A 25700-nucleotide genomic window follows, 5' to 3' on the forward strand; every position below is an offset into this window, starting at 1 on the left:
AAAATCTGATTTTGAATTTATGAATGCATTGTGACTAACCTGATGAAAGAAAAAAATACCTTCATCAAAAATCAAGTTTGTAGAGTGCCATCAAAACTAATACTTCAAGGGAAATATCTTGGAAAGAAGAAAATTATACAGCAAAAGATTTTCAAATTGAGTCTGTAAGAACGCTTCTGAAATAATCTAAAATGTTTAATAGCAATTATACCACTATATGCCATTCAAATGCCATGTGAGGATACATACTAGGTCTGGCTAGGACTATAAATCCTGAAGTGCTTGCTCTCCAGATGAGGCAACACTGATGGCCCAAACCACAGGCCTCCAATGGCCAGTGGAAGAAAGGAAGTTCTAAACTGTCTTTTCCATTTGGCAAAAGTAAATAAGATGGACACAAAAAATCCTACCTGAAGAATAAGACAGACAGAAATGCAGTCCTCTGAAGTCAAATAACACGATCAAGAAGGAAACTTTATAAAGCTTTTTCTCCACTTGAAGCAGAAACCCAGATGAGTATATTATACGTGCAAGAAATAAGGGCATGAGCAAAATTTTGACAAGTGGGTTGATGGAATAAGATTGGATTTCCACAAAGCATTCAGAACAGATGAGTTTTTGGATGAGCTTGCAGAACAGCCTGATCTTTAAAAGGCTTGTCAGAATGCCAAACCGGGATGATCACCCACTGAAAAACAACCTTCCAGGATGTGGTACTAAAGACACAGAGAACAAAATCATTCCAAAAAGATTTTCATTAATTTAGCCAGAACAAAGTTAATAATCCATGACGTAAATGTTTCTTTCTTCACTAGCTTGTTAAAAGTGCTAAATTCTCCCCTAGAAAAATACTACAGCTAGAGGTTGACAGAGATTAGCTTATTCTTCTTCAAAGTCATTAAATAAATAATTAACCAACAATAGCTGGGAAGTTACCTTGACAACAAACAATTATTAATATAAGACTGCCCAAGGGAGAATGAGGCAGGGATTTCCAAACTGTGGTGTTAATCAAAGTACTTCAAAGGAACACAAAGACTCAGTGCTGGCAGGCAGTCACTGCCTCTGGTGGATTCATGCAGCCTGACATGGAGCTTGGAGCTCCTGCAGCCTCTGGCAATGAGGGTAATTCAGTGATGTACTTCTGTGCAGCAAAAGGTCACCACTATTATTTTTAAGCAGGAAAAGGGAAACAGAAAATTGCAAGTACCTGAATTACAGTACCATTAATAACATGTCAGTCACACTCAAATTAATAGGAGTCGCATGTCTATAAGGTGTTACATAAGATGTTTTGGCAAAACCTATGAAAAATAAATGCAGCTATGGAACACTTCAGGTATAACTGCATATGTCTGCAGACATTTAAAAATATACTGGGGACAGCTAATTTGGGGAGCTCTCACATGTGCCCTCCATCTTTCATGCCAATGCAATTGAACGTGAAAATCACAGAATCAGCTGCCAAAAACATTTTACCTCTGCACTTCTTTATCTCTCTTGTTTTTAAGACCATAGAGAAGGAGCTAATGGGCAAAGCATAACATTACCACACCATTCTCTCAAAGACAGTTTCTAAGGTGGTATAAAATTTCTGGAAGACAGAAACTGAGAATGTTTCATTTCCCAAAATCCACATCTGAAAATGAGCAGGATGAGGGTCCTTATCTAAAGATCCTTACCAATTACATTTAGTAATAGGACATGAGGCTGCTGGTGCTACAAACCAGCTCCCAGTTACCAGTTTGCAAATTTGCAAATTAGAACTTGCTCACTGGCCTGTCAGAGCCCTTCAAATGAGTCTCTGAATTAGATTATGCATAAACCAGCATAGGCAGCAATACTCAAAATCCTGCTGTAATGGAAGATTATTCCCCAATGAGTGATTTGTTGGTGCAGCATAGATAATTTTTCATCATACAGGAAATTGCTTTGATCCTCTGAAATGAGCAGTCTTTGTTCTCATTACAGCATACCTCAGAGTTACTAACAAAGATCAAAAGTGTCTTTTCTTTCTGAGCAAAGGCAGACAGACTTTCACCTGTGTAGAAAGAGTACAACACCTTCAGAACTACACGGGGTGTGTTTGGCTTTTCCCAGACATTGACATGGCTAGGACAGACCCTGAGCCAGCTGAGCTTCTCTTCAAGGAAGAACTGCTCATATCTGCCCCTTAAAGGATTTCAGTCTCTGCAGCTACAACTTTTTAGTAGGGTGCAAATAAGTAATATTAACACCTCTATCCCTTGGGAAATCTTAAGCCACTTCCATCCCTGACAATCTCTCTGTCTCTCCTGGTCTGAAACTCTTCCAAGCCAGGACAGGATTCCATCTTGCAGAAGCCCTGACCTCACACACCCTCCTAAGCAGGCTGCAGCAGCCCAGGCTGGTGCCAGCCCCTCCCCAAGGCAAACCAAGCCCCTTCCCCATCATTCCACCACACACACCCACACTGGACAGCCCACAGGCTCAACCATGGCATCCTCACTCAACCCATCTAAGTTTAAGACTAAATTTGCAATTAAATGTTTTTTAAGCAAGTTTATGTTCTAAGTCACACTAAAGTTTTTACCTATATTCAACACCTTCAACAGTCATACAAATGAGATTTTTAACTGTGTCTAAAATAAATCAAAACACACGAGTCCCATTGAAAGTCCAAGGCCTTTGTTTATGAATTTTTGCACTATCATTGGAAATAGCACCTATTAAATAATATTTAAATTACTGCAAGAAAAATTCTGATATCTGGGACAAATTGCCAAGAAATGTCAAGATGTTGCTAACACCAGAGTCAGATGTGTTACCAAAACCTGAAACTTGAACTAGCAGTGCATATTTTATACACTCAGACAATTAGCAGCTGCTGGAGTCTTCTGAGACTATTGAAAAGGGACAGACTGAATACATCAGCTTGATTCAGTCCATTACCTAAATATGAAATGCTCTGCAGCCCAACACCTATCACAGTTCTATTATCCTCCCAGATTAACTCTTTCACAACAGATGTTTAATAAGCATAAATGCAATAAGCAGCAATACCACAGGACTATAATGGCACGACATTTTTTCAAATATAAAAAGATTCTTAAGAGAATGAAATATGCAAAAGCAGCTCTGAGTTAGTGCAACCACTTGCTGATACTTCATGGATGTAACATCACATCTAAAGCACTCAGCACTGGGAAATAAAATAAATTAATAAAGTCAAGAAACATTGACCAGATCAGATTTATCTGTACTCATTTCCTTCCTCCTCTGAATTAATACAGCCACAGAAAACTGTCCCATGGCAAATTCTTAAGATGGACTTTTTTCTGTCGTGCATAGCTACTGACCTGCAGCATCTGGAGATAGCCTTCCTGTGGATCACACAGCAGCGATGATATTCGGTGGTTGTTCCTCATGCACCTCTGGTTGTCCCTTGCCAGAGGGAAAATCTGCCGGATCACTGTAATCCTCCCCAGAGCACTATGCACCAACTCTAATATTTCATTATCAGTGATTTCCTGTGAATGGAGACACAGCCATTTAAAAACATAGGTTTCTCCAGAATTTTTATGTATTTCTTTCATTATTGATTACATGTTTTTTTATAAATACAATAGGAGAAATATTTTACAGATGCACATGCTTAGTCTATGCCAAATGTTATTTTGTGTTTAATAACAGCAATGCTATTTTTTATACATCATCTGAAACAAAAGAAAACAGCCTAACACAGCACCATCCATCTTGGCAACACTACAATTTTGCAGATGTAGTTCCTCAAAGGAAAGCACCAAAATGGTCTCAGTAGATCTCTTAAAAAAAAAAAAAAGAGCCTTGAAATGAAATTTATATAGAAAGACCTTTTGTTTGACAGACTAGAACCTCACTATATCCTCAGGACAAAATAACAATCGAAAAACATAACAGTCTTCAGGAAATATGGCTCTTTCACCTGTGAACAACATTACAAGAAAGCGCTTTTCCCATAAGTACAGTAGATCATTTCTGCAGACTAATCCTGATAATGACTCAAGGAAGTCTTTTGAGGTTGTCTGTATTAGGGAATAAAAAATAGAAGAAACTTTATGGAGCGGTCTGACACATTTAGGAACATCAGTTTGTGCACACTGAAAAATTTGGGAGAAGATATAAGGAGACCTCAAGGACAGGCTGCTTTTCTTTCCAGGCTTCACAATTTCTAAAGCTTCTCTGCAGACTTTCACACGCCCCAACCTCCTAATCCATCCTGGGACAGAGCCTGCATCTACTGCTGTTATAGGAAAGCTGAAGCCAGCTCCCCTCCATGCTTTACACATTTTGTGTTTAAAGACAGACACAAAAACAAAACCTCTGTTTTTTTTTTTTTTTACCCCAGTTTGAAAATCACAGGCTTAGCTGATCCTGAAATCATAACAAAGGGGCAGCTTGTGATGTTTTTGTCCTGGCAGGAGTTCACTGTGAGGAAAGGCACACAGAATCACAAATCTGCTGCCTGCACTCACCCCCCAGGTACCTGCTGTACATCTCAGCTCCTCACCGGGGCCACCAGCAGCATCTGCAAATCACATCAGCCCATCCCCAGCACAGCTGGACGGCCCTGGTTGCACAGCTGGGCCAGCCCAGTGCCCAGCCTGCACAGGGCTCTCTCAGCCCCTTGCAGCTCAGCGGGCTGCAAATTGCTCATGTTGCTGCAGGTGCTTGGTCAACAGGGCCCACACCTTGTGATGCATCATCAGCAGATGTGAGCCTGGCCCTGGACATTTAACATTCAAGAAAAAATTATTTTGTTTTCTTGCCATTTTTTGTCAAGCTGTGAAGGAAATGACCATGGGGTTATAATAATTACTTGTTATGGTTGACTAGTACTGTACCTTGGCTCAACACGGTTCTTTTTTGCCAATTTTTCCTTTTTTTTTTGTTAGGAGCATGAATTTTTAACTTTGCAGAAGGTGACATTCATTGCATTAATGACAGACCAACTGGTGTGGCATGAAAACAGTAAATCAGAACACAAATATATTCTTATAGAAGACAAAGATTTTGAAGCTTAACAGAAAATGCTGGGCAGCATTTTCTGGCCTTACAAGGAGACAATAAGCAGAACCCAAGCTATACAGACCCCTCAAGATTTCCTCTCAGTGGATCTGAGAGGTGTTAAAACACACCTCTAAGCTGATGTCTGAGGGAGAGACAATTTAATGACATAACTTTAACCCATAACCTCCTAGGCTGCATCCCTTGGTAGGCACACTCAGAACAAATGGCTGAAAACTGAAAAAAACAAAGAATCACACATCATCCAAACCTGCAGTTCAGCTCTCACCACAGACATTTTGTGTCCCCTCTAAGTGATACACAGCCATTCAAAGATGGGCAGAAACACAAATATTGGCCACTTGTGGAATTAGTTTATCTGTTTGTTTATCTGCACACACAGAATTTCAGTTAGTTTGCACGTCATATCGCTCAGGGGAATACTTAAATCTGCTTTAGTTGTGCTCAACTATCATAACACAAATCGCAAAATCAGACAATTATGTTTCACATTACAATCTCTATTTTCCTAGAAGTAATGACAGAAAATTATAAATTTTAATGACATTAATAATTTAAAGAACTGAAACATATTTCCAGAAAATATATCCCTGAGAAAACTGGAGGATTAAACAGAACAGCAGTGAGAACAAGGATGCTCATGGAGACAAGTTCAGAATTTATTTGGATTTTTTCAGTAGTATCAATACTGTTTGATGGGTTATTTTAACTCCCCTCAATGCACTATTTACATCTATAAATGAAAACTTGTTGAAAATCCAGAAAACATCATTCAATTAGCTATTTTTCAAGAAGGTTCATCACAGTTTACCCAGGAGGCAGATTTGTTCAACATTTACATATTGCTGGCTTCTCAGCATCCCACATGAACAGATAGACACACATGTAAATACACACACATATATGTAAATAAGATTGATCTTTTAAAGAAAGAACACCATCCACTTTTCTTACCACAGAAAATGTCCTAATACAATTAACAAATGCTCTAATACAATGATGCATAATCACCTCTCCAACTCCCATCCTCATTGCCCTCCCACACATCCAGTACTGCACCTCTCTTCTTTTTACCCAATGCTCCTAAAAGTCTCTACAGGGATGTAGTCCTAATTTAATTTAATTAGCTCCATTTCTAGAGATAAGGACTCCGCACTGGGTGTCCAGATGTCTTCTCAGATCCTACTGAGTGCCTAACCAGTAAAAGATCCTCTGATTTAACAAAATATTATTCCACACTAAAAATTCTCTTGCGGGGCAGGGTGGAAAGCACACAAAATGATAGTAAAACCTGGACAAAGAAAAAAAAAAAACCTACCATTGATACTAGTGTGGAAAAATAATAATAATAATAATAATAGTTATTTATTATTATTATTATTATTCACTGATAAAACAACTCATCAAAGCTCATCTATGACCTTGCTCCTAGCAGACTGAGACCCTTTCTATGCAATTCCACAGCATTAGAATCAGGCCAGTTCTAAACTCTACAAATTTCTTTGGGCATGATGCAAGTATGTATCCAGTACTGGTTCAAGTCTATGTATAACTGTCAAGTAGTTATCAGAAAAAGAAAACCCACAGATTTCTGTGGGGATAAATAAATAAATATAAATGCTGCAGTGTTGAAGATCGCAGCCAAAAGGAGAGAAGTGAGATTTCCTTAGGCAAGTAATAAATATAGAGTACCTGGAATACAATTAGAATAAATTGTAATTGCAAATTGCTACATTTTGCATTGAAATGTGTCATTTCCTAAATCTTCTGAAATTTCCACACTGCGTTCCTTGTATATCTATTCTATTTTTAAACATTTTTTACTCTGTATTTTTGTACAATTTGAGAATATCTTAGAATGTTTGCCCCACTTGTATTCGTAAATGATTATTAAAAGGTCTGAAGTTTTTCAAGACAAAGATATAGGCAAGTATTAAAAATTTACCAACTTCTGGTTATCACAGTAAACACAAACATCATTACACAGATTGCTGCTTTAAAATGAAACAAAGAAAATAAGATTAGGCACTTCCATATGAAGAGAAAAAGTGAGCAGGACCCCAGTCCTGGCTCCACCCAAGCAAAAATTAGGCCACAACAATTTGCAGGGGGACTGTTGATCACCCAAAATGCAATAACATAGGCATTTCTGAAAAAAATATTCTCCAAAAAAGTGAAGAAAAACCACTGCATTCATAAGTTTTTTTTCTCCCAAAGTGAGTTTTCCCAATATTGCTCTACAGCCATGTCCTAAGAAAACTCTGCTCATCACTCATTATCTTACACCTGCCTACATGCAGCCCTTGGGGAAAAAAGTATCTTGCTGAGCTAGACTTTATCTGATAATTACTATTCTATTTTCTCCTCGTTTTTCTCAACTTTCAAAAAATATTTTATAAAGGAAAATAATAAAGAGGTGCCCAGATGACAGCTGAGAAGCCATTTGATTCTCAAATCAAGAGGACCAGTAGTACCTACAGACATACTGGGCACGTCTGAGGTGGTGAAAGGAAAGAAGACAAATATTGGCAGAAGCAACAGAAGTGCAGGGTGGAAATGGAAAGGAAGAAGTATGTCACACCAGGGGGTTCATGAGACATTTTCTTGTCCCTCATATAGAAAACTGCCCCCTATAGACAATGAAACAGTGGTGAAGAGAGACCTCTGAGAACAGCAGAGAAAAGAATTGAGCTTGAGTGCAGAGAAGGATTAGCAGAAAGATGCTCTGAGTGAATGTCCTGAGAGGAGAAAGGAAAAGCACCAATAGCCATTTTTCTGCACTATGCTCTGACTGATCACCTGGGCTGAACTTGGGAAAGTTTTATCTGTCCACTGAAGATCTATAAATTAATCTACTGGCAGCACCACCAGCATCATTTGGAAAGCATCATCTGTCCAAAAAGGAAGAATAAGGTCAACTGCTGTCTAAAATTTTTGACTGGTATTCAAGTGATGAGGACAATGTCATCTCCACATGGCCCAGAGCTCCCAAAGTCTCTTAGCACTCTAACTTCCTGTCTAAGGCTTCTCTGATGAATTGTCTACTCTTGCTATATTTCCAAAATTTTTTATTGCTTTTCTGGCAAAAAAAAATTCCAAGAAATTTTCTTCCCACATCACTTTTCCCTTCTCTTTCTCAGCTAGGAAGGCTTTTCTGACAAATATCAAAATAGTTGGGAAGAATTCAGCCAAATACATTAGAGCTGCATTTGCTTTAGTAGTTTCTCTGTGCTTACTGACTCAAATCAGGATCTTTACTGAGGCTTGAAAAGAGAAAATATTAAAAAGCAACTTTTTCTGGGTGTTAATCAGAGTTTAGTTTTATTTTTTAATTAAAGCTTACAAGAATTTCAGGTGTTTCTTTATTACTGAATACTTTGCTTTCCTATGGACTTGGAATTTGTATAATATTATTTTTCTACAATGATTTGTTTTAGATTTCTTATTGAAAACAGATTTCCACCAATAAAAAATTAGTCCCTGACTTATTTTTTAAATAAGCATGGTTTTCCTTAGCACTGCAAAAGCTACTGATGATTTTTTTCCAAGTCCCAGTTATTAAGTTCAGGTTTGTACATGAGGATCAACTGGTTTTCCATATTCTATCTACAAGAAAATGCAGGGGACATTACAAATACAACTTACCTTTCTGCTATCCACCCCAAAATGCTGCAGTGTATGCTGTTTGATTTTTATTTGCTTGCTTTTACATGGGACAAATAACAGCACAACTTTTTCAAAGAGATAAAGAAATGAGCCCATTTTCAACCTTAGATTCAAATTACTCTGCATAGCATTAAACTGTATGCTGAAACACAGGAATACAGAAATTCAGTCACCCACTAACCTCCTCCCTTCTTAAACCACTGTGCCCTGAGAAATACCCACAGGAGTTTGGCACTTAACCTACAAGGACTTCTTTACTCCATAGTACATTCCTTTCTAAAGACTACCTGACCTTTTAGACAGTAAAAAAAAATAATGTAATTAAATTTCTACTAGTTTTCCACACTATTACAGGTTGCAATTTGAAAACTTAGAAGCAAATATTGAATTTCAGCATTTGTTAGTCCATATGGCACAGAATGTGGTGATTATAAAGCTAAAAAAGAAGTTATTTTGTGTTAATGACGAATGCTCCCTTTGTATCTGCTCTGGTGTGGATTGATCTGAATCAATGAAAATCAATGTAATGTAAAAGCAACAAATGAAAACTGTAGTCAAGAGGGAGCTCTGATCTTTAGCTTTCAGACTCACTTTTTACACCTTACAATTAAATCTATATTTAAAACATTAAAAGTGCAAGTAATTCATTACGAGGCATTCTTCTATCCAAACCACACACAATTACAACATAATCCTCCATTACAAATGACTGATACCAGGAAACATGATGCAACAGTTCATCCCTGGCTAAGTCAAATCACGGAGGTGGCCTCAGGGGTGGATTTGGCTGACAGAATCCAATCAAACACAGTCATTCCAGCTTATTCACTAGACAGAGAAGGATGGAGCTCCGTGATTTCCATGGCTGGAAATCAACCATGAGTCACAGATCCCATGCATTCATGTTCACCACCAAAAGTCCTGAATAAATGGGTCAGTAAGAAGTATATGCAGTGACTCTGCATAAACTGTCACTGTCATAACCACACTGAAAAAAGATACATGGAGAGTCCTAGAGCAGAAGGTGCAGATCAGAAAATACCCAGTGGCATCGAAAACACAGTTGTATTTGTCTTTCAATACTGACACTGAAATTATTTAGCTGACTTATATAATGCAAGTAGGATGTTGAAAAATGAAGAATAAAAAACAAGAGCAGAACCAGGTGTGAAAAGAGACAGATGATGGGATGGAAGAATGTAACCTAGGAAGTTGTTCCTATACACTCTCATACTTGGATCATAAACCATTTTCCAATACTAGCTCTAATTTCCACTGCAGAAGATTAAATTGTATTTCCCTTATATTTCCAGATTGAAGATGTGATCATATTCTTGTTATGTTTGTACCCAAGTTTTTCAGCCTTTACACATGGTCATATTTTACCAAGCTTTCATCACACGAAATGCTTTTCTCTAGATTTTCAACATTTCTCTGCATGCCTTGTTCTGTTTTAAAGTATTTTGCCCAACACTTGCAATACTGTTCCAACAAAGCCAAGCTGATGTCAAACAGAGCAAAATAATTGCCTCCCTTATCTTACAATGGATGTTTCTGGTATCTTATCTGAGGACTACATTTGCTAACTCAGCAGGGCCACAACAGCATTGATTCTCATTCTGGCTTTTATCCACAAGGATTCTAAGCTGCTCCTGAAGATGCTCACCACCTATACCTCATTTTGTAGCCACGAGCAAAAGCATTTCTCTATATTAAATCTCACCTGGTGGAGTGCTTCAAATTCATCTAAAACAACTGGAACTACAACAAGGTGTTCTTAACAGTCTGGTAATAATTAATAGTTTCTATAAAGTCAGAATCAGTGAACTAAGTAAAAACATTACACCCCCATTTTTCAAGTAATCACCTCTCACTTTATCTTCTGCTATATATAAGCTTTTTTTATTACTTTTCATGATCCCTGGTATGAGTCATTTTGCAACACAGCCTTATTTTATAATCCCTTACTTTGTTACTCCTTTACATTCTTCCCTAGCCCTTTCTTAAATCACGTTTTCTTTAGACTGCATCTCTGATTTCAAGTCCTGTGAAGATAACCCACTGTCACCATAAGGATACCTTGCTATGCCTTCATCTTCAGAGAATCCCCCACCTCTTTAGCCACCCTTTACTGACTGTGTTATCTTTCCAAAACCATTACTAGATTCCCAAAGCTGTGAAGTTGGACAATCTTTTGCTGCCCATTATCCCCATGGTCCTTTTCCCACCTCTCCCTCTTCTCCAAAAAGTCCATGTTACCATGGCATGATCACTTTCACACCAATTATCTTCTGGCTTCCTTAGCCCATTCTTCCTCAGCCATAATGAAATCTGAACTGATGGCTACTGTAATATTTTAAACGTGTACAGATAACATCAACCAAAGGAAATTTGTGAAGCTCTGTGTCCCAACCCTATTTTCACCACTGCAAGGAAATTAAAATTTTTATTTTAATTTCTTGTCTTTGGGGCATTTCTGTCAAAAAAAAACAAACAAAAACCAAACAAAAAAAAAAAACAAAAAAACAAAAAAACAAAACAAAAAAACCCCAAAAAAACCAAAAAAACCCCAAAAAAAAACAAAAGCAAAAACCCACCCACATTCAGTGTCTTCGGCATATTTTTAGGCAAAAGTTTGTCCCTCACCTCTTCTCAGCTTCAGTGCGAGTGGGTACAGATGTTTTTTGACATGTAACACTACATGGCCTTTTTTCATCCCTACCTTTCCTTCTGTGTTCTCCCGTGTCAATGAGGAGTCTTGTACTTTGCCCAACCATGTTTTACACCTTTTGATTAAACTACTGAATAAAAAAGAAGTTAAAAAATAAATTAAAGACATGATGTCTTAATAGTGAAACAACTAATGCGAATTATCTGCCAAATTCTGTACCATTCCACTTCCAGGAAGAGTAGTTCATTGCTTTTTGTACTAATTTACATGTAAAAATAGTGAATGCTTAGAAACTTGGAATTGTAATTAAATATATTGATATGAGGAAAAAAATACTGAGTTTAATTTGTATTTTTGTTCAATATTCTAGTTTTCCAGAATAATTTATTTTTTTCTTTACCCTTGGAATGGAGACAATTTTAAAAACCATGAAATGTCCTACAAAAAGGGAAATATGGTTTCTAACACTTTTTTATACTCCCGGACCTACTGCTGCTACTAATAAAGAAGCAGACACAAGCTCCTGGAGCACTGCTCCTGGTACAACATCATCCAAATTCAGTTTCAAGTATTGCTCTTGTACCTCTCCCACAGACACATGCCCTGGGCAAGGCACAGCATTTTATCAGAAAAGGCAGAAAAAGAGAAGGGGAGAATGAAAAATGTCATGAGGAGCCAACAGAGATGCTTAACACCAGGTATGAAAGATAAAGAAAGGATAAAAATAAAAATAATAAAGAAAAACTGGGGAAAAAACAGGAAATAAACATCCAAAAACCAGGGGCCATCTGTAACTGTGCCAGTCTTGCCAAAAGAAGCAGCAGCACATGTCTATCAAAGCTGGTGGGTCACTTCACCCATCAAAGGTTAAAACAGCAAAGCTACAAGCAGAACACCAGATACGTTCTAACAGATCTTCCAAAACTGCAGGTCATTGAAACTCCCCACACAGGCAATGATAATGAAGTGTTTTGGACTATTCTGGAAACACAGCTAAGCATGCAGTAGTCATCATTTGGAAGATTTTCCTATTGCAATATTGAAACATAACCTGTTTGAAACCAGAAAAGTGGACAACAAATATATATATATATTTAAGCAGTAAGTTTTTTATGACTTTGGCTGCAAAGAGGACATATGAGGACATGATACTGCCTGAAAAGACCCATCCCTGTGTATTCTCTTACCCTAAAAAACCTGCCAGGTTTTCAGCCTCCCAACCTCACACAATGAATTTAACTCTCAATTGACCATCCTTTTCCTAAAGATGACCAAGTCCTTTCTCACCAGCAATGGCATCCAAACTGAACAGATACTTCAGAACAGACCTGGGTTATTGAAAACTAGCACACAGGATTTTATCAGTATAGCTGTTTGCTTATTTCCTGTGTAATTACCAGCTATATAGACTTAAAGTTAACTCTTCCAAAGCTTGGTGGTCTTGCTTATCTAACAAAATTTAAGTGATAAAATTTGTTCTACCTCCAAAACTTAACTCCTATTCTACCACAAGGGGGGAAAAAAAAAAAAAACACAAATTTTTATCAGATTGTCAATGCAGAGAGAGTAAAGTAGATTTAATTAAAGTAAGAAACCAATAAAATCTTTTATTGAAATAATATCATGTTATATAGTCATGCTTCCTGTAGCAAGGTAAGTCTAAGTTTCAGGCCCTCATTGGCTTGATGAAAAATGTGAGACAGAGCACTGTAAGGTGCTCTGGGTAAGCAGATCTCAAAAGCCCAAGCTGCCCAAAGCCCTTCAATGGTTCCCGGAAGTGCAAAAGGCCTGAAAAACCTGTTTACAGTCCAGTGCTCTTCCTACAAGGAACCACCATGGAAAAAATTGTCCCTGTGCTCTCTTCCTGTTACTGTCCCTTCAATCAGCCAGCCCTACACCCCTCTTCACTTGCAATGGGATCATTAGGTCACAGGGTGAACAGGGAAGCGTAGGGTTCTCAATGTGCCCAGGACGAAAAAAGGACTGACTAAGGCATTGGGCCATTTGCATAATGGACTTCCACTCTCATGGAAACATATCAAAAAGAGCTCATATGACTGTTGGGAATTAAAAGTTAATTCCATTCCGCAAATCACAGTAAGAATCAGCATCACCTTTTGCATCAAATATTCATGCAGTTCCCACTACCACTAATGGGAAACATGTACGTGGAAAGCTTAATCAGTCTGTCCTCTTGCTAGCATGGGGGGATGCACACTTAAATAAGAAGCAAGTCCTAAGGAACCTCCAAATTGCTATAGATGCATCCATGGAGATGCTCAATGCACCTTCTGACAGTAGCTTTAAACACACACAAAAACTCCAACACTTTTGTTAAAGAAAGGACAGCCAAAGCCAAATCATTTCCTCTTCCTTTTGCCTGCAAAGATGTCTCCAAAGTTTTGTGAGTCTGAAAAGCTTCTCTAATTGTCTGTTTGGACTGAATTGCATTTTGAGATATTTATAAATTATGTGCACTTATATTTTTCACTAGAAATGTATACTCTAAATTCACATGCTGCTCTCATAGCTTCCAGTCTTCAGTCAAAAAGGAGAAAAAGCCAAAAGCTTCCAAAAGAGAAGCAGAACTGACACCCTGTGTGATTTGTTTGTGTGTGTACGAGTGTGCACACATTAGTGCATGAGTGCTGAAGGCTTTTATCACGATGTTACAGCTTCAGGCTTCATGAATTGAATTTTAACATCTGAACAATAACAGAAGCAGTAAAAAATTCACAAACACTCCCTCTCTATAAATGTTTAGGGAAATATGCACTGTATTATCTTTATGTGAATATAAACACTGACTCTCTGGGCACCTTGCTGATGTTTTGTAGTGGGTCATTACAGCAGCTGACAAACCAGGAGGTACGTAAATGCAAAAAGGACTAGAAAGAATTTATAAAGCCTTTACAAGCAGGGATTTCACTCGCTTTCCCTAACCCCTATTTAATTACAGAGCCTGTCTAATGCCATACAATACAATTTATAGTTACTATTAAAAGTTGCCTATCCAAAATTATTAGCTAGGTGCAAAGAAAGGAGGGAGAAATTAACAAAGGAATTGGCTATTAAATTAGAGGCTATGCATTTATAATATAAAAATAAGACAGTGAACACTGTTCTTTTTAACTTATATATTTTGCCATCTTTAAATAAATCATTATTAAAACAAGGAAATTATAAAATACTGCCATTTATCAGTGATTTACAAGTTACTATATATGGCACAACATTTCATTGTTTTTGAAATAAGGATCTGAACAGATTCTCATTAGGGCATCATGGCACTAAGGTAAAATAAATAATCATTGTAGCAGGACAGGATCCCATTTGCTGCAGAGAGAGACATTACACTTTGAATTGAAGTTATCTGGATGTTGGCCAATACACCAACACAGTTCTGCACCAGAGAAAGCCTGTGTGTCATGTAAATACATATTTGAATGGACTAAGCTTGCAAGGGCTCTTTCCACTCTCAGCATCTGTGTGCAGATTTCACAGCAGTGGGTGAGTTTCTGCCAGGGAGATGCCTGTGTTTGAGAATTCTTTTGAGATATTCTCTGCCTCCTAAATAGCTAATGAAATAGTGTCAGCAGGAAGGTAAAAGTCTCCCAGCTGCTCTGAGGTATATTGGAAGCTTTATCTTGACCTCTGGTGTTCAACCTATGCCAATTCAACTAAGACAGACAAGCAATGACACCACAGAGTTTGAACCTTGTGCCATTCAAAAAGCAAAAATGCTACATGTATGCTCAGTCTGGTGTGTCAAAACATATGAAACAAAGGATGGTGATGAGTGAATGTAGCAAGCTGTGTTTTCTCTTTTGACTTTCTTACCTCATTTACATAGACCCAGTGACTATCCTTTGATGCAAGGTTGGTTTCCACAGCCTACAAAAATAAAAAGAAACATAATAATAAAAATAAATAAAACATGGAAAATATATTCCAGAAAGAACTTATATAAAAATCTACTATAAAGCTCATTCTGACTGTTTTCATTGCTACTGGTATTGTTTCTATATAGTTCTATTCATCTCTTCCTCTGTTGCTTCATGGAACACTAACTAATTGGAGATAGCCACTTTTCTCTGACTTCAGTTCCTAAACCAAAGTGCCCTGTGTCCATGTACCACAAAAGTGACACACTGAGGCAGCCTGGTACATGAGCATAAGGGATCCTGTGATGAATAACTGCACAGAACATGCAGCTCAGTGCAAACTTCTCTATGATATATCTAATGCATCCTCCTCAGCTGGGTTTCTTTTCAATATGCCTCCCAAAATATATTGTCTCTGGCTCATTACACTTCTGGTAACTTATCTGTTAACTAACCTAGTTAATTAAAAACACGCCAGTGAGGTGGTCAAGTGAAGTTCACACATTTATATGAGAGTTCATCTTCTCATGTTTACATAAGGCTCAAGACAAAGTTATTTGCATGTTATTGTCTTCTTGGTATGAACTTAGATAATCACTACATATTACAAAGAAACATCCCATCTCAGCAGTCTGCATATTTATCCATACATGTATAACCCACTGGGAAGTTAAAATTGGAGAAGATTGCACTACTAGTACTGAGAGAGAATCTGGGTTGAAGGATCTCGCAATAAACACACAAGTTCCTAAATGTCCTCTTTGTTTGACATAGATAAGCTCATTTCAAGATACTTAATAGTCTAATAAAGTGATAGCAAGCATGGAGAGATGTACACTACACTGCCAGTGATATTGTTAATGTCCTGCTTAATACATGGTTAAACAATTACTGCAGTGTGTTCATGTCTCCTAATACAACAGTGCACACATGTATTTCAGGAGGCAGTTCATTACACGGTTTTGAATCTTCCTGCCTTCAACCACTTCTTTCGTCTGTGCCAGTATGACCCCATTTATTGAACAGATATTCTTATCTCTCTGTTATAAATGGCCCTATGAATCACTGAAATGAACCCAGTTTAAAAAAAAAAAAAAAAAAAAAAACACAAAAAATTACAAATTAACAAAATACTTCCAGTTACTGGTTTTTAACCTGGATAATTTCCACAGCATGCCAAGAAAGACTGCAGTGGTACTCAGAGGCTCTGTAGACTGTAGCACTGGGCTGAGCAGAACATCATCAACCACCTTCCTCTTCAGAACACATTTGCATAATAAGCCTCTCAGATATTTAGTGTCAGATGGGATGAATCACCTTCTCTTATGACACTGACTACAGATGACTGGCTTAGAATAAACGCCCACGACTTCTAAGGCTGCACTGGAATGACAAGAGATCCATCCTTGATATAGACTAAGGGATATCCGATTCCTTCAAAAATATGAGGCAAAAGTTCACTAAGTAGCCAACACCAGCATCTTTAACATTAATCTTAGTTTATACTGTGTCCTAAAAAAGGTATAAATTACTTGCTTAAGTAACTGTGGTTTAAAATTTTGCTCATTTGTGTAGCTCACACAACCATAAGAGAAAATTGTGGGCAACACACATAGCCCTCCATCTATTTCTCATGTTCCCAAGCTGAAATACTCATTTAAAGAGACAAAAATCCCAAGAGAAACTGCAAACTCATTGAAAGAGGAAAATCAACACAGACAGAACACAGTAATTCTCTTCATCGTGAAGAGCATTATCCCCTTAGTAATTGCATCCCTTGCATTTGTTTTAAGCTGGAAGGAACATTAAGCTGACCACCTGAGGAACAGCAGCCCTTAGGAAAGATAGCAGTGATGAACAGGAGGGCAAAAATGTGTACATTTTCTCCCTATTTCATCTCCCAAATATATCCAGACAAAGCCAAAGTAGCCAGGTGCTGTAACATACAGGGAAAGAGCAAAGTGCTGCTAGCATTAGCAAAGCAGAATGAAATAATGCTCAGGTGCAGAGTTATTGCACTGGCTACATTTAGTGATTCATCTGCAACAGTGAGCAATTTGTATGAATAAATGCTCAGGCTGGGGAGACGCAAGAGCCAGGGAATTTGAAATGAATTATCGTATCTCATTCTTCTGGGTTCACATATCTGGGCCAAAGTTTTTAAAATGAGGTGCCTAAATTTAGGCTGTTAAAGAGTTTATCTTTAGTCATCAGAGTGCCAGACCACTCAGCGCTCCTCCTACAGAGCCAATGGCTCTGCATTCTAATAGCTTGAAATGTATTTAGAAACATCACCGTAGGTAGTCAAGTCTAAATGGCACTAAATATCTTCTGTTCAGAACTGCAACACATAGCCCGAACTGCTACTCGAAATGAAAATGTGCTGGGAGGGAGCTGAAACTTCCCGCATTTTGTACCATATTTACAGAGTTGCAACCCAAAGAAATCTTTTAAAAAACCCTATTGAAAAACAGCTCTCAGGTTCCACCTTTCTGATATCAACTGTCTAATGCCAGAGGCTCATGAAAGTTAAGCAGTGTGAAGAGCAAGGTCCTGGAGACCTGTGTTATCATAAGGAAATTTACTGAGAATTCTCAAAGTAAGAAAGAACTTAATGTTCATAACTTAGTGAAGTTTTTTCTTTTTACTTTAAAGAGAAAAAAGACACAGGAAATTATGGTCACCCATTTTTAATTATTCAAACTGTTCAGGATCTTGCCAATTGCTTGAGATTGTGTCCATCTATTCAAAAAGAAAACAAATTGTCTATGAAACATCCTTGAAGGACCTATTCCATCCTAATTTATAAATGTACCCTATATTACGAAAGTAGGCAATGAATTTGTGAGATCGCTGTGCTTGAGTAAAGGCATTGCCATCTATTGGGGAAGGATTTACAGGTTAAAGTATGCTATAGTTTTGTATGGAAAAATTATTAATATAGGTGTAAAATGTCCTACTTGTTTTTATACTTTCTATGTAGATGGGGGTTTTGGTGATACTTGGGAGCAATGCTTCAAAACTCTTCTATCAAACAGAAAATCTGCTTTTGAGAGAAAGAGCACAATGCAAATTAAAGAGCATTTCATTTGTTTCATCTCAGAGTAGCAAATAATTTCTAAAAATTAGGAAAAAAAAGGGGGTTTATTTGAGACTATGCCCTTCTTCCTCCCCAACTACTTTTCAAGAGCCAAATGTAAAATGCAGAACCCAAACAAGAGAATTGTAATTCACTCAGTGGACCACCACAAGTGACAACATATAAACTATACTGTCAGAATCAGGCCAGAACTAGAAGATGGGAAGAGGAGCAGTGAATGCAGGAAACTGTTTAATTTCACAGTAGTAAGCATCTGCAATAGAAATGAAAAAGGAAGAAACTGAAAATCAAAATATGAGCATTAAGATTTCAGATCTCATAGCAACACTGATAAAGCTTCATGAAAAATAATCAAAGATAGTTTCTCATATGCAGTTTTGTTCACTTTTAAATGTATAACTTAAAATAATTTACTGCCAATAATCCATGACAACATTTTTTTATTGGAATACAGTGGAATACAAATATTTACATTGCCTTCATGAAAAAGTAACTCGGTTCATTATTTTATCTAATGGCAGTTGCAGGATTAAAGAAGTTAGGAAAGTAAGCAATAAATACTGCTATGTTCAGAAATAATTTTGCAGAGGGGAAAAAAAAAGAAACAATCCTTTCTTGACCTTCTCAAAAAATCTAAACCTGAAAACCTCTCCAAGCATATAATGGCTGGCCAGTAATAGGGAAGGCTCTTTTCCACAATACCTGGCCAGGGTCAGCACTTTGCTGTTAACAGCAAAAAGCAGGTTGCATAAAAAGGGATGCAGGCACGAGTGGCTGGACACAACTGAGAGGAGATGCTGGGTGTTCAAACAGACCTGGGCAGGCTGTGTTCCAGTGACATTAAGATGTGCTGAAGAGTTCAGAATGACATGCAGCAGTGTTATAGTTACAAACCTGTTGTCTCCTCCCTGTGCACCCAGGGGAACAGGCAGCAGGAATGTCTGGAAGCCCTGTAAGCAGCCCTGGGATCCTAGAAGGAAATGTCTTGCAGATGGCAAACACAGATGTTCCTGTTGTGCCTCAATTTTTGGAAACAAAGGTTGCCACCCTGAAATCCATGATATAAAAGAACCACCAGACTGTTTTGCTAGGGGGGATACCAAAGTAGCAAAAGTTATTACTTGCACATCCTTTAACTTAATGGTGAGGATAAAGAGCATCATAGCTTTCCACAATGAAAAAACAAAGCAGAGGGCAAACTGGGGAGTTCACAGAAAATAATTTGAAAAGGGTGTCCTAAGAGACACTGGGAGAGCTCAAAACCAAATCTCTTGCAAACTGCAATGGTTTAACCCCAGCTAGCAACTAAGTACTATGCAGCAACTTGCTCACCTCCCTCACCTCTCCCAGTGGAATAGGGAGTATAATCAGGAAAAAAAAAGGTAAAACCTGTGGGTTGAGATAAGAACAGTTTAATAACAACAACAAAGTCTTTGAACAATAACTGTAATGAAAAAGGACAGAACAACAAGACAGAGAAAAATAAGCCCCAGAATGCCAATGATGCACAACACAGCTGCTTCCCATCTGCTGACCAATGCCCAAACCTTTCCTGAGCAGCCACCAGTGCTCCCAGCCAACCCTCCCCAGTTTATATACTGGGCATGATGCTCTATGCTGTGGAATGTGCCTTTGGGTACCTTGGGTCTGTGTCATGGCCATGCTCCCTCCCAGCTCCTTGTGCACCTCCTCGTGGGCAGAGCATGGAAACTGAAAAGTCCTTGATTTGGAGTGAGCACCCCTTAGCAACAACTACAACATCAGGGAGTTAGCAGTGCTGCTCGCACAGTGAATACACAGCACTGGACAGCTACTAGCAAGAAAAATTAACTCTATCCCAGCTGAAAGCAGGGCACCAAGAGATGACTAATTACAGCTGTCATCAGGGAGCAGATGCACTGCATTGCAGTGAGTGCTCCGTGTCACCATCATCCCTCAACCACAGCTCCGGGCCTCAGTCTCTGTTACAAAGCTCCTCCTCCACAGCTCATTCCCACTGCAGACCCCTACCATGCAAAGGGATCACGGCCAGCCCCAGGGTGCCTGTGTGAAGGAAAGCTCCCATTCTGAGCATCCAGGACCCCTGTGGCTGTCACACTGGCAGCACCTGAGGGAGCAGCTGAGGGACAGAGGCCCCTTCACAGCTGCACCCCCGCACTCACACAGACCAGCTTCCCTTACTGCCTCCATCCCAGGTTTCCCATGGAAGCATCTCAGACATCCCAAACCTTAAAATAATCTTGGTACAATAACAAAATAACAACAGCTTGAGCTTGTGCATCTGAGGAGACCACAAACAAAGCAACTCCTGAGTTTTATCCCCCCACAGTCTGGGCATCATTAGCTTCTGCCACGTCCCTCAGTGTCTCCTCAGCTGGCCAGACCACAAACCCCTGGGCCCCTTGCCATGCCAAGGGTTGTCATTTCAGGGCCTCTGGTCACTGGCTCCCACCCAGAGCTCCTGCACCGAATGTCTCCCTCAGCACTGAGAGCAAAACCCAGGCACAGAACTGCTGAGCATCTGAGGAGTATCATGGAGTATCTGAGCAAACACCTGCAGAAGAGCTGAGTTCCTCCTAGAGAACAGCATGACAATGACAGATAAACCCATTCTTTACTTTTCTAAACTTATTTTAAGTATTATTCATAAAGAAGGTGAGCAAAGGAGGGCTTGGGGAAATAGCCATGGCTAAATCTCAGCTCTTTGCAAATCTTTCATAAGGGATCAGTCCCATTAATTCATTACCTGCTCAATTTACATTTGCACCTGAATAGGTATCAAGAGAAAATTCTTTCCAGCTCTTGTCCCAAGTAAGTTTACTTCCAAAAGGAGCTTTTTGTTTTTTTCATTTTCCCTTCACATCTTTGGAGAAATTATTTGCCTACTGTGTTTTCTTTCCCCCATCTACCAAGAGATTTCTAGAACCATTTTGAAATCTCCTGTAGCAAAACTACAGTAAAGGACAGGAAAAAAAGTCACTGTCTTCTGTATATTATTTTTGTAACCTGAGTCAAACTTAGGTCCAGCTGCTGGGTTTCATTGCAGGAGATAGATTTGGATTTTTAAAAATAGCTTTGTTCTTGATTTAAATGTCTGGAAAAACATCCTGAGAATCAGGAAACTGGTTTTGATGCCAAAGAAGAGCTACAGACCAAGTTTCCACTGCAATACAACTGACAGTAATTAATTGGACAATATCAAAGTGCACCTGTTTATCTGAGAAGCTTTGTGTATGTCTTGGATACAAATAAGTTAAGACAGCAGATATGAAAAAGTCAATTTCGGTAGAACAGATGGGTTCATTCCATATCTCCTAGATACCCAGCTTATATTTAGAAAGCTCTTCAATTAAAATAGTGCAGTTCTTGTCCAGGTATGACTTGCATAGGTTATAGCACTTCACAGATAAACAGTTTCTCTGTACCAGTGGCTGAGATTTTTGTACTTCCCTAGAACCTTCCTTCCTTTGTATTTTAAATAAATACCTCTTGGCTCAGTATCTCCAGAGGAGCATTATTAGATCAAAAATAAAGTAAGCATTACTAGCCACAATAAATAAATTATTTATATAAATATTATAATTCTTATAGCATACTAAAGAGCACTCCAAACTGATACTATTTCTAAAGTTTAATTGTTAATGGTACCATTAGAACAGAAGTTAAAACAAAAATTTGCAGTGCAACATCTCAACTCTAGATAAAATTTTAGAAAACTAAGATAATTCAGACTAAGAATCTTGATGATAAAACTCAGTTGCAGTAAACTGGATCAAGCCTGTAGGTTTATTTTTATTATTTAATAGTGGCTAATTAAAATTTCTAAATATAATTTCAAATTGAAATATGAATATTTTTTCTTCTCTAAAGAGTAAAATGAGAATTTAAAGAGTTTCCATTACATGTTGGGTTTTTTTCGGATAGAAAATTCACTGAAACAGTCCCTTTCTAACTGAACTTCATTTTCTAACAATTTGAACTTCTACTAAAAAAGTGCTGCCATAAATTCCATATTCTTTCTTCTTTCTGAACTTATTCCCAGAACTGAAAAGTCCTTGTGTATGTACATGTTTTTTCCAAAGCACTGAGCAGGCTCACCTGTGTTTCCCTGATCACCACACTGATGGAATGATGGAATTCATTTATCACACACCAGAAGCTGCCAGTTCTGACTCCTGGTACGTAGGAGCTTCCTACAAGCCATTAATGAACCACAAGCATAGCATGCCTTTAGCATCCACATTTTTTTTATATTTTTCTACATGTATGACTTCATTCTTGGTGTACACTCTATAAACACATTACTGGTGGACTTCTCTCAGCAGGGACATTTTTTCAAGTTATGCACTGTTACATTAAAACTTAAAGCCTGATGCTTGTGTAGAACTGCACTGCTGAGAAGAGCTGTTCTTCCCTCCCTGGTCCTGATGAAGCACAAGTCATAACTGAAAGGTTATCACGAGATCTTGTGGCACTTTAACCATTCCAGGCTCCTCCATTAATACAAGCCTATAAACCTGGCATGTTCAGCCTGAATCTCCCACAAAAGAGAGGCTAAATCGGCCATGGAGATCTCTGTATCCTCATTAGTCTGAGTCAGCTCTCCAGGGTTCTTGCTCCCCATAAACTCTGTAATATTTCATTTATGTTCTGTCCAAACAATATGCAGTGGTGCTATCTTGACCTCTGGCTCAGTTCCTTCACAAGATAAACAACTCAGCCTAATGGGGTGGGGAAGAAATATAAAAAAGAAGGGTGGGAAGAAGAAAGAAAAAAAAAAAAAAAGAAAAAAACAAGAGGAAAAAAATTAAATACATCCCTGAGAAAACTCCCAAATACCATTCACAACTGAATCCCATTTTTGGTTGCTAGCAAGGGATTTAACACAAAGAGGAGTAAATATGACCCAAATCTTCACCTGCTTTTAGAACAGACTCCTGGAGTTGAGGAATGCTAAATAGAAGATGTACCTGACAGTTTGCATTTATCAGTACAATTTGATAACAGCTCAAACCACAGTATACAATTTAAAGTTTGCATTGCACTGATTGCCTGTTACTTAGGTCATAGTTGATTGAAAAAAAATATACTGAAGGAAACCTTCATGAAAGGTAAATGTTAATCAAGAGAAATACTGGAGATGAAGAAAACTTTACTAAGATTGTGAGAAGATTGCTGAAACTTCCTCAAGCCACACAGCTGTATTGTTCTTGAGTAACTACTGCAATATATGTGGCACTGCCTATCATTTTAGCCTTAATCATTTCAATGTAATGCACTGGGATTTCTGTTTAATCTGATTCCCATTTCATACGTAACGCTTATTACAGTCAATCTCCACTGCCATCCCATTTAGTGCACATTCCACTGAACGATGCATGAAAATACTGCCCATGGAACTCTTCCAAAAGCATTCAGTAAGAATGTACTCTTCAGAGCTCAAATGTCACACAGTGTTTATAAACATGGTAACTGCTGACCATTTAACTACACGGCACAGTAGTGACACCAGATAATTGCACAGCTGTCAGAAAACAACATTTCCGTAAGACATGAATCTAATGGCAACTAAGGAACAAAACCTCCCAGAAATACGGTACTTACAATTTTACCACAGCCACATGCCAAGTTGAATTTGAAGATCCAATGAATCCTTTTAAAAGAATAACTAAATTTTGCTCACTTTGACACCGCCTTTCTTTTTTTGAAAATAATAGGTTTGTACATCTATATTCAATCAAAAAGCCTTTTGCTTTTTAGAGACATTTACAAAGAATTTTGTAATGTTTTGCTGAGAACTCTATACATGAGTCACACTCCAAAGAATAAACCAAAATTCATTAGAACTTCGCAGCACGTGAAGGTTGGCTTTTTAAATTTATTTATTTGATTCTCCATTTATCTTCTAATAACAGAAGATATTTCCATTGAAACAATGTAGCAATTTAAGTTTTCTGTTTGGAACGCAGGGGATTGACTGGACATTGGTCTGAAGGTTGAAAATGCTTTTTCAGGCACAGACCCTGGGCAAAGAAAGCCTTTTTTCAGCATGGAGGATTGCTCTGGGTCCTCCACCATTCCACAGTCAAGGCACAACACTTTCAGTGCATACCACCGCTCCCATTCACTGTGTTTCCTCAGCTCTGCTTAAACTCCAGCTCCAGCTTGCGCTGCAAGTTCAGCTATGTAGAGTTTGCACAGAGGTTTCCAGAGCTTGATCTTTTTGCAGGTATAACCAGCAGCCTAACTATTCCATTGAAGATGCAAACTTCTCACCTGACATGCACCCAACACCAAACAGTGAAAACACAACTTACTACATTCCTAATTCCCCCCTTCAAAAGGCTCAGACTTCATCCTGATAACACGACGGCTGAAGCTCTGAGGGTCACGTACCACTAACTTTGAAATGAAAGCACCAGCTATTGCTTGAAGAGACCACATTGATTTTCAGGAGCTTACAGTTTAACACTGATTTACTGCCTCTACCACAAAGTTGCCAACCACACTGCAAAGCTGTTATTTAATGTAGGTTATGGGATTTTAAACTCTGGGAACTTGGAAAGGTATATCAATATCAAAGGTTACCCTGTCCAATATCCGTATTTTCATCCCTTCACATACATTCTATCTCTTCTCTTAAATTTTTTAAAAATCATGCCTGGTTTTAAAGGAAAGATGGCAATAGTCAGACCAAAACATAATCCCTTTCAAAACAGGCCTTTCCTGCCTACAGCACTCTTCTGCTTTAAATTGCAAAATAAATACATAAATAAAGCAAAGTCCTTACAGGTCTGAGGACCTTGTTGTCAGTCACAGGGTACTTTACATGCACAAACAGTGCCACAAGCTGTGCGAGCCTTAAAGAACACCTGAAAGATCACCTTAACCATCTCAAACCGCAGGACTTGCTGGCCAGCCCTGCCAAGAGGAATGAATATTTGCTGTTATTTACACTGCCTGAGGATACAGGCCTGCTGTGCATTTGCCAAGTGAGAACTCTCAGGATGCTGGAGGAGGAGGGAAACCCTTGGGGAGCAGCAGCAATGGTGGTGTGGAAGAGCTCCCTCTCCCTCAGTATGTCCACAGTCTTAAAGACTTTATGCAAAGCCTCATGAGCCTATGAAGGGCACACAAAGGCAGCAGTCACCCAGCACGGTGTGCATGTACAGCTCATGCCAATGGGAAGCAGGCACAAATAAATTCACTTTTTGTTTGCAGATTTTTCTTTCAAGCAGATGTTCAAATATTCACCACTTGGGTCCAATCCTGTGATGTTTTGCACCTATACTTTCCCAAAGCTTGCAGAGATGTACTGGAGGCCCACGGTGAT

At 38.5% G+C, this 25700-nt stretch overlaps 1 protein-coding gene across 22 annotated transcripts in view; it reads right to left on the reverse strand.

Moving 5' to 3' along the window:
* Positions 1-25700, reverse strand: part of GRID1 (glutamate ionotropic receptor delta type subunit 1) — a 539628-nt gene that overhangs the window by 101159 nt on the left and 412769 nt on the right. For all 22 annotated transcript variants that reach the window (XM_064430084.1, XM_064430089.1, XM_064430081.1 and 19 more), the window contains 2 exons: positions 15224-15277; positions 3339-3509 (listed from right to left, as the gene is read on the reverse strand). In XM_064430084.1, the coding sequence (XP_064286154.1) occupies positions 3339-3509; positions 15224-15277 (225 nt within the window). The remainder of the gene's footprint in view (positions 1-3338; positions 3510-15223; positions 15278-25700) is intronic.

Source organism: Passer domesticus, chromosome 8 (genome assembly GCF_036417665.1).
Source record: "Passer domesticus isolate bPasDom1 chromosome 8, bPasDom1.hap1, whole genome shotgun sequence".
Taxonomy (NCBI): domain Eukaryota; kingdom Metazoa; phylum Chordata; class Aves; order Passeriformes; family Passeridae; genus Passer; species Passer domesticus.